The sequence below is a fragment of the Eriocheir sinensis genome, chromosome 5, assembly GCF_024679095.1.
Source record: "Eriocheir sinensis breed Jianghai 21 chromosome 5, ASM2467909v1, whole genome shotgun sequence".
Lineage (NCBI taxonomy): Eukaryota > Metazoa > Arthropoda > Malacostraca > Decapoda > Varunidae > Eriocheir > Eriocheir sinensis.
Window position 1 is genome coordinate 9,047,757 of NC_066513.1, and position 11,323 is coordinate 9,059,079.

The window sequence follows — 11,323 nt, forward strand, 5'->3', positions numbered from 1 at the left end:
CGTTGCTGCCTATTGCGCCGGTAGGCATCTTCCCGGTGGGGCCTGATGGTCGGCCCAAGGCTTCTTCCAGGTGGGGCCTGATGGTCGGCCCAAGGCTTCTTCCAGGTGGGGCCTGATGGTCGGCCCAGCCCGTTCTGGCGCAGGCAAGTGTTTATAGTGGCGCCATCTTGCCCTTGAGCTGCTTCCTCTGCTGTAAAAAAAAAGAAAGTATATAATCCCTCTGATCATTGCTCCTCATCCTCACATGGAAATACCAGCAACAAGAACAATGCAACTCACACCAATCCTTAATTTCTTCCCTTCCTCACCCTTCCCCACCGCCATCATCCCCCTCTCCTATGCTGCCTCGGCAAGGAAGCACTCGCTGGAGACTCACAAACTGCTGAGTGACTCGGAGGGCTACGGGAACAGCCTTGAGGAAACTGCTAAGAATCTGAAGCAGTTTTTGTCCAAGGTGAGGCGTTAGTGCATGCTGATGGGGTGCAGGTCTCCCATAGTTCCCAGTGCAGAGAAATGTTTTGAGGAGCCAAAAAAGTTTGCGTTGAGGAGTACCAGGCGGAGGGTCGATCCCCCTAATGTGAGACAGGTACTGAAGAAACTTGAGCAAAATTGAAGCGTTACTTCAGTGAGATTTATCGCTTTGGGAGTGGCAGGACTTTGTGTGTGTGTGTGAGGGAGTCAGCTCAAGGGTGCATTGTGAGGAAAGCCTGCAAAGGGCAGTGGCTTAACCTGGTAGCAGCGGGGATCATGTTTCTTAATGGTCCCTCTAAGCGAGAAAAATGAGAAAAAATCACCCCTCACACAAACCATTTCATAATATATATCAAAGCATTTGTGATCAGATTATGTATCATCTATTTTGGGGGGTTAAAATCCTGGCACAAATATGGCCCGTCGCTGCTACAAAGTAAAGCCACAAATTTGGCCCGTCGCTGCTGCACTGTAAAGCCACAAATTTGGCCCGTCGCTGCTACTGGGTTAAATGGGGAAATTCATTTTGGTTTACTTTTGGTTCCCCAGCAAAATTTCACAGTGAATTAACCCGGTAGCAGCGATGAGCCATATTTGTGGCTTTACCGTGTAGCAGCGACGGGCCAAATTTGTGCCATTTGTGCCCCCCAAAATAGATGATACATAATCTGATCACAAGTGCTTTGATATATATTATGAAATGGTTTGTGTGAGGGGTGATTTTTTCTCATTTTTCTCACTTAGAGGGACCATTAAGAAACATGATCCCTGCTGCTACCACCACCGGGTTAAATGGAGGGTCTGCAGTGCTGTACAGTGGAGTGTTCTGTACATATTAACTATCATGACCTATAGCAGTGATGATGCTCCCTTTCCCCCCCTGCCAGGACTGGGATGAGGACGTCCCTGTCTCCACCCTGCAGCGCAACATGGAACAAGCCCATCAGATGTTGAAGACTGTGACAGGTGGGTGTTGAAATAGTGAAGTTGTAAAGAAGAGCAATAGAAAAGAATATATGGAAAGTTGTTGAGAGAGAGAGAGGGAGAGGGAGAGAGAAAGAGGGGAGTCGAGTTAGAGCAGTAAATAAAGAGAGTTAAAGAGATAGAAATGAAGAGGAAAGGTATGGGTCAACTGCTCTCTCTCTCTCTCTCCGTGCCTTTCCTGGTGTCGGTGGGTTTCTTGTCCATATGCCACGCCTGAATCATTTCTTGGACTATAATGCCTCATGTACACTGTAGTCCCTCCAGGTGCACGTTCGTTTTTTTGTGCACGGTTTCAGCCACGCACGGGACAACACGGAAGAATGGTAAATATGAAATTATCAGAATAAAAAAAGATACACAAATGTTATATCAAGCATTTATTTTTATTCAGAATGCATATTGATATAAAAATGAAATTGATAAGAAAATATAAAGTATTCGGCCCCAGTAATAACAGTGAAAGGCATCAGGTCTCAATATGTTGGCACTAGGGTTTGTTTTCCGGGATCCTTGACAATTTTCAAGGTTTAATAATCCCGGGATATTTTTGCACATCCCGGGATGAAATTAAGTACAAAAATAGGGGCAAATTTGACTGCAGGATGGTTGTGGACTTGTGGTTCTATTTATATTTATATACAGGGTTTCCCGTGAGGAATGTTTTGTGTGTGTGTGTGTGTGTGTGTGTGTGTGTGTGTGTGTGGAGGAAGGATTTACTGTTTAGGTATTCTCTTGAGTATTATAAAGCAGCCGTGGCACTCCTGGTACCCGTAACACAGCTCCTATAATGAACACCATGTCAGCATATTCCACGTTGCTGTATGTATACGTCATTGAGATGAGCGTGACAGTTTAACAAAATAAAAAAAAAAGCAGCACACACTCTCTTTTCTATGAGATACTTAATCATTTAGTTCATGTTATAAATAAAGAATGCATATGTTTAATTTTTCTTCATTTATTTTTACTACATTTTCTGTCATTAAGTTCTCTTTTCATTTCATTAAGTATAAATGGAAACAAATGTATTTTTTATCAGCGATAATGAACTATAATTTACATTGTCATTCGCATTGGAATTGGGAAGCAGAACAAAACTAAAGCAGTAAACGAAGCATGTTTTCTTATCCCTTTTACTTTATTGAGAAACAAAGTGTGTGCTGGAAATTTGGAATTAAACATTAAGTGGAATTAATAAGACAGTCAATCTACAGTAATATTTCTGCATATCTATTAATATTAAGCACATCAAAAACCTGAAAGGGAATCTAGGTATAATGTGTAATTTTAGAGAATTGAAAATCCCGAGAATTCCCGGGATCCCGGGATTAGGGCTAATTTTATCCTGGAATCCCGGGACAAAGAAAAGGGTCCAAAACAATAATCCCTAGTCGGCACAACACACCTGCTCTTGTTTACAAACAAGAATAGACTATCGCCTTGTGCTGATGATAAATGTAACCTCTATAACTACAAACGCTACCTTACAATGCTCATATTTCTTGACTAGACCATCATTTAACCTGGTGGTATCAGAGTGGATCCTGTTTCTTAATGGTCCCTCTAAGCGAGAAAAATGAGAAAAAATCATAACTCACACAAGCCATTTCATAATATATATCAAAGCATTTGTCATCAGATTATATATCATCTATTTTTTGGGGGTTATATCGTGGCACAAATTTGGCCCGTCGCTGCTACACGATAAAGCCACAAATTTGGCCCATCGCTGCTACCGGGTTAATATCAATAGTTAAATCATCCTTTAAGGTACTTGAAAAAAAGTGTGTAAATGAAGGAAACAAAAATAAAGTTCTGATTAATTTGTACCGTTAGCGGCGCAACCGTGACAACTGAAAGGGCATGTTGTACCGGCAGTGGTACAGAGAGCAGGTACCGTGTTGAGGGATGCAGGCTGAGGTGGAAAATGTTACGGCCAAGTTGAATGCATCTTGTAAATTAATATAACATAAATAGTAATGTTGAATATCTCTCTCTCTCTCTCTCTCTCTCTCTCTCACTCAGGTGCAAACGTCAAGATCTTCTCCCTGGACCTGCTCTATCGGTTGATCTACTCGGCGGCAATGAGTGACATCCCCCTGCCCGTGGCCACTTGACATGCTGGAAGAGTGTGGCCTTGACTACTTCCCCAACATAGCCTGCTCGGTGAGTCCCTGGCATGTTAGTCCTGTGTATTTAACCCGGTAGCAGCGGGGATCATGATTCTGAATGGTAACATATGAGAGGAAGGGGCAGGTGTTGGGAGAGTGTGGCAGAGCAGAGGGGAGGAAAGGACCCACGGAATTGAATGCCCAGACTGTATGAAATGGTTTGACTATATTAGAATTCTTCCAGTAGCATCATTAACCCAGTAGCAGCAGGGATCATGTTTCTTAACCCTTTCTTTGCACGTGGGACGGGACGCGACTATCCCCTCAGGCGCAGTCAGGCAGCCCAATGGGGGGTCTCTTTTAACCTCTGTATCTCAAAAACTATTCATCACAACTAAAAAACAAAAACACCATTGGAAAGAGGAGGTCCAGATCTGTAGGAGTCAGTTATGTATGCCTCTCGTGAACGTATATGCACGTTCAGGGAGTGTTGAGTGTTAACACTTACGTCGGTGTGTGCGGGATGATCAGCCATATTGAGGGAACTATGGACATCTCTCCTTCAGATTCTGGCAAGGGAGTATTGCCAACTGCAATATTTACAACTATTTGGTCAAAGAATCAGTCAGGTGATAGGTGAAGCTATGCAAAAATGGCGCTATATTGAGCAAGAAAATCCACCAGTTACTCGTCCGTAGATTTGCCGCGCTGGGCTGATATGATTTTCCACCAAATTTAGTGAAGAACCCACTCAATTGGCAATCCTGTGTTGTGAGAATTAGTGTTGGAACACATTCGTACGCGGGAGATTTGAGTGCGGGTGAAGCTCACAGCGAGCGTTTAGCACCACCAGCACATACGCCTAACGCTCGCTGCGAGCGTTTATCAATGAAAGGGTTAATGGTGAGTGTGGCAGTCTTAGGATAAAGGAATTTAGTGAGTAAAACTTTATGCTCCTTCAACAGTAACTCTATAGGGTCCTTCAATAGAATGAATACAGAAGGTGCTTTAAGGATGATTGTTATAGGCCAAGGATAAAGCAAAAAAATGAAGGAAGGCTTCAATAATATCCTATAAATATAATACAGAAGATGCTTAAAGAATTATTGATTTTTGTTTGAGAAGTGGCAGGCAGAGGTCGGTATTATAAGACACATTTGCTTCTCACATTAGCTATTTCTAAAGGTCAAAGAGAGGGGTCAGTCAGGTCCTAATGAGTGTTTCTTTAGGTTCATGGTACAGAGGAAGGGTCACACTACCACCAGGGTCATAAAACTACTCGTGGAGATGCCCACAACTCCTATGAAAGCCTTGTCAAATATGTGTTTCTAGGTTCACAGTACAGAAGAAGGGTCAAACTACCACTAGGGTCATAAAACTACTCTTGGAGATGCCCACAACTCCTATGAAAGCCTTGTCAAATATGTGTTTCTAGGTTCACAGTACAGAAGAAGGGTCAAACTACCACTAGGGTCATAAAACTACTCTTGGAGATGCCCACAACTCCTATGAAAGCTTTGTCAAATATGTGTTCTTGGGCGACGAAATGTTTTATAATATGACTGATCTCAGAGACTCATTGCCCATCGAATCCATTAACCCGGTAGCAGCGACGGGCCAAATTTGTGGCTTTACCGTGTAGCAGTGACGGGCCAAATTTGTGGCTTTACCGTGTAGCAGCGACGGGCCAAATTTGTGGCTTTACCGTGTAGCAGTGACGGGCCAAATTTGTGGCTTTACCGTGTAGCAGTGACGGGCCAAATTTGTGGCTTTACCGTGGGACCAATTTGTGGCTTTACCGTGTAGCAGTGATGGGCCAAATTTGTGCCATGATATAAACCCCCCAAAATAGATGATGCATAAACTGATCACAAATGCTTTGATATATATTATGCAATGGTTTGTGTGAGTGATGATTTTTTTCTCATTTTTCCCACTTGGAGGGACCATTAAGAAACATGATCCCTGCTGCTACCACCACCGGGTTAAGGGATAATAGGGACATTTTAAACTGTGAAGTAGTGTTGTGATACTCTTGCTTTGGTGCCAACAGGTGCACAACACCGCGCTGAAGGACGGGGCTCGCTTCTGCACCCTGTCGCATGTGCGGCGCTGGGTCTACTTCATGTGTCAGAACCTGGACCTCAAGAAGCTGTTTGGGGTGGAGCCTCAGAAGGGGAAGCACTACCCGATGGACGAGCTGTGGGTGGGCGCGTCCGACAGCCTCTCCAGTTTGACCCTTGAGGTAATGACATTTTTCAAAGCACATGAAAAATTAGCTTTTTCCAGATACAGGTAACTCTTGATTTACGTGAGTATTGTGTCCTTGAAGAGGTGGCGTAAATCAAAAACAATGTAAATCAAACAAGAGGTAGGTTTGTACCTTTATTGCCTACTGTATCACTCTGACTCCTCTCCCTCTCGTGGTTCCTCCTCTGGCTGCCCTTCCCCTCGTGGTAGCACAGCAGTGAGGGTGTTGTTGTTGTTGAGCAGCGTGGCAGCGTGGGTACTGTATTGTTGTTCAAGTGGCGCACGGGAAGAACTGAGCTCAGCTGTGTGGCCGTGGCGCCGTGTGAGTCCAGTTGCATGAGACATCTGGTGACCACTCCATAAAATATCGTGAATAAGTGAAAAAAATGTGTAAATTAAACGTTTATTTGGATTTTGGACCCCACGTTATTTCAAAAACGCGTAGACTAAACTCGCATAAATCGAGAGTTATCTGTAGTTCTTTTCCCAACTACCTACCTGGGATATGAATATGGGCCCTCAAGATGTGGGCTTGACACTATGGTCCAACAAATCTCATCTGAAGTATGCGTATCATGTGTGGGGGGGCTCTACACACAGCTCTCTTGGACAAAGTAGAGTCAAAGGCTTTTCGTCTCATCAACTCTCCTCCTCTTAGGGCTGCTTTCACAGTCATTTTGTTTGTTTTGATCGTTACCAATGGCGGGGATTGCTGCTATAGTATTTCCACGTAAAACTGGCCGATGGGGTAGTGGCAGCTGCAGGGCTAGCCTAGCCCCGCACCTTGGCACACACTCAACACCTCTCACTTCCTCTGCAGCTACCACTACCCCTTAGGCCAGTTTCACGTGGGACATTATATCGTCGATCGCCGCCATTGGTAACGATCAAAACAAACAAAGTGACTGAAAGTGGCCCTTACTGATAGTCTCCTACCTCTTACAATAAAGTTTCCGCCGCCATGTTGCCTTTCTATCTTCTATCGATATTTTCACGCTGACTGCTCCTCTGAACTTGCCATCTGCGTGCCTCCCCCCCTCCCGCAGCCCCACTGCTCACAACCTGTTAACCAAAATTTTCACTCTTTCATCCCTCTTGCTGCTAAACTCTGAAACAGTCTTCCTTCTTCTGTATTTCCTCCTGCCTACAACTTGAACTCTTTCTGTCTCTCTCCGGCATATGACCACAGATGTTGCACCGACTAAACCAAACTTTCCAACTTTTACCGTGCTTGTAGATGCTTAAGAATCATCGGAGTTACCTTCAGAAGAGCTTTGATGCTCCCCTTGTAAAGGCTTGTCATAAGAACCAGAAAAGGCAGAAAGGAAAGCATGTTCACTGTTTACAAGCAAATTTTTTTGTGAAGTTTGGAAGCTTTTTTTTCAAGTTTAAATTATTTTTTAAGGTTCAAAAGTAGTTTGTTCAGAAGCAAGAGAGTTTAGAAATTTGTCTAGATTTTTTTAAGAGGTCAAAAGATTTATTTTTAGAATTATTTAGTATTTTCTTTTTTTTATTCATTTTATTTTATTTATTTATTTATTTATTTTTTACATCTTCGCCTGTGGTGCCAGTAGGCTTGTTTTTGGAAAGGCCTGATGGTATGGCCCAGCCCGTTGTGGCGTAGGTCAGTGTTTATAGTGGTGCCATCTTGCATTGGCTCATGCTGCCCTCCCAGAGCTCATCTTTAATCCTGAGTCTGGGTTGATAGGTGGTCTTCTGGACAGCATGTGGGTGGTTTTAAGCCACTCAACAGCGGCTGAAAAATCCCAGCTTGGTGGCACCGGGCGGGGATTGAACGTGGCGCCGTCACGCTGTCGACTCAGCCACCGCCTCCCCCTGTGTGTTTGGAAGTTTGTTGAAAGATTTTTCCACATTGTGGTTTTTGGTAAAAGCAGACCAGATTTATCAGTACATAACTCGCTACATTTCTTACAGGACTCGGACAAAGCCTGCGGTGCTGTTGGCTCAGACCCGTGGGTGCCGATGGACGGGAAAGGTCAGGCCTTGACAACAAAACCATGGGAAGAGGAAAACTTTTCCTCGCTTGGCTTTGATCAGGCCAAGAAAGGTACAGAGGCTGGTGGTTATTGTTTCTTGCATTCAACTAGTTGTAGTATACTGGATTTGAGTTCATTTTATATTGGCCATTTTCCATATATACTTTTATCTAACTGAGCCATGGATGCTCCTTGCTTGCTCCACCTATTTCAATTCATTCAAAAGTGGCTGCTGCAATCCAATGAAGAAAAATGTAAGTCCTGCACCTTGGGAGGGGATATCCAGCACACCAATACCACATAGTAAACACTCCACTATCCACCACAGAGGCAGAGAAAGACCTGGGACTGTATGTTACCAGGCTACCAGTGAAGGGATATCCAGGACACCAATACCACATGGGAAACACTCCACTATCCACCACAGAGGCAGAGAAAGACCTGGGACTATATGTTACCAGGCTACCAGTGAAGGGATATCCAGCACACCAATACCACATGAGAAACACTCCACTATCCACCACAGAGGCAGAGAAAGACCTGGGACTATATGTTACCAGGCTACCAGTGAAGGGATATCCAGCACACCAATACCACATGGGAAACACTCCACTATCCACCACAGAGGCAGAGAAAGACCTGGGACTATATGTTACCAGGCTACCAGTGAAGGGATATCCAGCACACCAATGGGAAACACCCCACTATCCACCACAGAGGCAGAGAAAGACCTGGGACTATATGTTACCAGGCTACCAGTGAAGGGATATCCAGCACACCAATACCACATGGGAAACACTCCACTATCCACCACAGAGGCAGAGAAAGACCTGGGACTATATGTTACCAGGCTACCAGTGAAGGGATATCCAGCACACCAATACCACATGGGAAACACTCCACTATCCACCACAGAGGCAGAGAAAGACCTGGGACTATATGTTACCAGGCTACCAGTGAAGGGATATCCAGCACACCAATACCACAAGGGAAACACTCCACTATCCACCACAGAGGCAGAGAAAGACCTGGGAATTAATGTTACCAGGCTACCAGTGAAGGGATATCCAGCACACCAATACCACATGGGAAACACTCCACTATCCACCACAGAGGCAGAGAAAGACCTGGGACTATATGTTACCAGGCTACCAGTGAAGGGATATCCAGCACACCAATATCACATGGGAAACACTCCACTATCCACCACAGAGGCAGAGAAAGACCTGGGACTATATGTTACCAGGCTACCTGTGAAAAGCAAATCCGTGCCAATCGCAACGGATGGGTTGATTATACCCTCAATTACTACCTCTTTCACTTCACTTTCACCCAGTGTTTTGTTAATGTTTCCACCAGCTTATCTCTGTACAGCTCCCGGGGGTTTCGTGGTACAGTGGTTAGCACACTCGGCCCACAACCAAGAGAGCCCGAGTTCGATTCCCGGGCGGAGTGGAAAAATTTGGGCGGCTTTTCCGATACCCTACGCCCCTGTCCACCCAGCAGTGAATTTTTTACCAGGTATTAATCGGGGGTTGTGTCCTGTCTCCTGGGATCTGTTCCCTTCTCCTATAATTCCTTCCCCTCCTGTCTCTCCGGCATATGACCACAAATGTTGCACCCACTAAACAAAACTTTCCAACTTTTTTCCTCCTCGCCTCACCCAGTGTGATTTCCCCACAGGGAGTGCTCGTGGGGGTAAGAAGAAGCTCTCACACCGTACCCTGGAGATGGACTAAGGGTGCTGGCCTGCTGCTGCTGATGCCATTAGGGGAGTCTAAACCCTTGTACCCCCCTCAAGATAAGCCCAGATTGATTTTCCTGTTGGCATGAAAGATTTGCAGAGGCCTCGGCTGTACCTTAAGCCAGAACAGTTTTGGTTTGTTTTAAGTTTTATCAGTATTTAATTTCCCTTCACGTTCTTGTAAGGCAAAAAGTAAAAATGTGTTGGCTGCTGTGAAGATGAAAATGAAGGCAGATGGTTGACCTTGAAGGTATTACTGTATTCACCTAGTTGTATTTACCTATAGTCCAACCAAATTGCTGAGTCCGTTTGGGCGGAGGCTCCCACGGGTCCATCTCTGAGCTCCACATTTTTCAGTCTCGTCCTCTCATTCATGTAACCACCCCTGCCTCCCATTTTTCACACCAGTAGACTTGGCTTTCCACCTTTCACACCAGTTCAGTCATCCAGGGGTAGACACCAGTAGACTTGGCTTTCCACCTTTCACACCAATTAACCCGGTGGTGGTAGCAGCGGGGATCATGTTTCTTAATGGTCCCTCTAAGTGAGAAAAATGAGAAAAAATCACCCCTCACACAGACCATTTCATAATATATATCAAAGCATTTGTGATCAGTTTATGTATCATCTATTTTGGGGGGGTTATATCATGGCACAAATTTGGCCTGTCGCTGCTACACAGTAAAGCCACAAATTTGACCCATCGCTGCTACAGGGTTAATAGCTATTCAGGGGTGCTTTTTTCTTACTGTCAGTTTGCATGAGTGAGGAGATGCAGCTCACTAGTGATGAGGGTGGCAGGGAGTATAGCATATTGTTTGACCTTAACCTGGTAGCAGCGATGGGCCAAATTTGTGGCTTTACCGTATAGCAGCGATGGGACAAATTTGTGCCATGATTTAACCCCCCCAAAATAGATGATACATAAAATGATCACAAATGCTTTGATATATATTATGAAATGGTTTGTGTGAGTGATGATTTTTTCTCATTTTTCTCACTTGGAGGGACCATTAAGAAACATGATCCCTGCTGCTACCACCACCGGGTAAATGGCCATCAGAAGTGAAGGGTGAAGCTGTGTTCATGGTGCACCAGCTGTCTGGCGGCCTCCCAAATGAACACCACTGAGTACCAGGATGTTTTTCACTGTGTTAATACAGTTTCTCTAATGTCCGGCGACCATACTGTTTTTATCCAGAAGTGCTCCATTATTTTTTTTTTTAAAGCTTTTTTTCATTTAGTTTAAAATTTACTATTGAATTTTAAGCTTGCAGTCCTGTTCCCCTTGTGTTATATTTTATTTTAATCGCCTTTTTTTAGTTGTTTCAGTGATTATTTTTATCAAGTGGACATCAGTAGACTTTGTTTTACTATGCTGTAGTGAAGAATACATTGTGATATGTATGATATTGTCTCTTTTCCTATTCATCCTCAGTTGAAAAAATGTCATTTTGGCAGATTAACCTGGCAGTGTCGGCGGACCCATTTTTGGGCTCCCGCGAGTCGGTCCGCTGAAACGGCGGACCTCGTTTGGGGCTCGGCTCAAAACGCCTAATTCGAACTACAAGGGGGTCGCCTGATATGCGAACTTGGGATATGCGAACCACCTCATATGCGACCTCCTTCCTCCCCTTGGGGGGGGGGTGTGGGAGCGGAGGGATAACTTGACTCGTTAGTAAGAGAAAGTTTTTTTCATTCATTTCATGTTCCCGACTTCGCTAACATCCATTTCCTACCAAATAATGAACTTGAATAAACAATGG

The 11,323-nt window shown here is 44.5% G+C and overlaps 1 protein-coding gene across 1 annotated transcript; it reads left to right on the forward strand.

Annotated features, from left to right (window-relative positions):
* The first annotated feature begins 311 nt into the window (after positions 1-311).
* Positions 312-11,118, forward strand: LOC126984061 (uncharacterized). Its single transcript, XM_050837454.1, has 6 exons — positions 312-454; positions 1,359-1,437; positions 3,481-3,621; positions 5,620-5,811; positions 7,752-7,884; positions 9,497-11,118. The coding sequence occupies exons 3-6, from the start codon at positions 3,574-3,576 to the stop codon at positions 9,550-9,552; spliced, it is 429 nt and encodes a 142-aa protein (XP_050693411.1). The 5' UTR covers positions 312-454; positions 1,359-1,437; positions 3,481-3,573; the 3' UTR covers positions 9,553-11,118.
* The last annotated feature ends 205 nt before the right edge of the window (positions 11,119-11,323 follow it).

What these genes read in the sequence shown, in the direction of transcription:
- LOC126984061 (XM_050837454.1), top strand. Translation starts at nt 3,574, where the DNA reads ATGCTGGAAGAGTGTGGCCTTGACTACTTCCCCAACATAGCCTGCTCG. An exon ending in TCTCCAGTTTGACCCTTGAG is followed by an intron (nt 5,812 to 7,751) that starts GTAATGACATTT and finishes CATTTCTTACAG; the next exon opens with GACTCGGACAAAGCCTGCGG. An exon ending in CTTTGATCAGGCCAAGAAAG is followed by an intron (nt 7,885 to 9,496) that starts GTACAGAGGCTG and finishes ATTTCCCCACAG; the next exon opens with GGAGTGCTCGTGGGGGTAAG.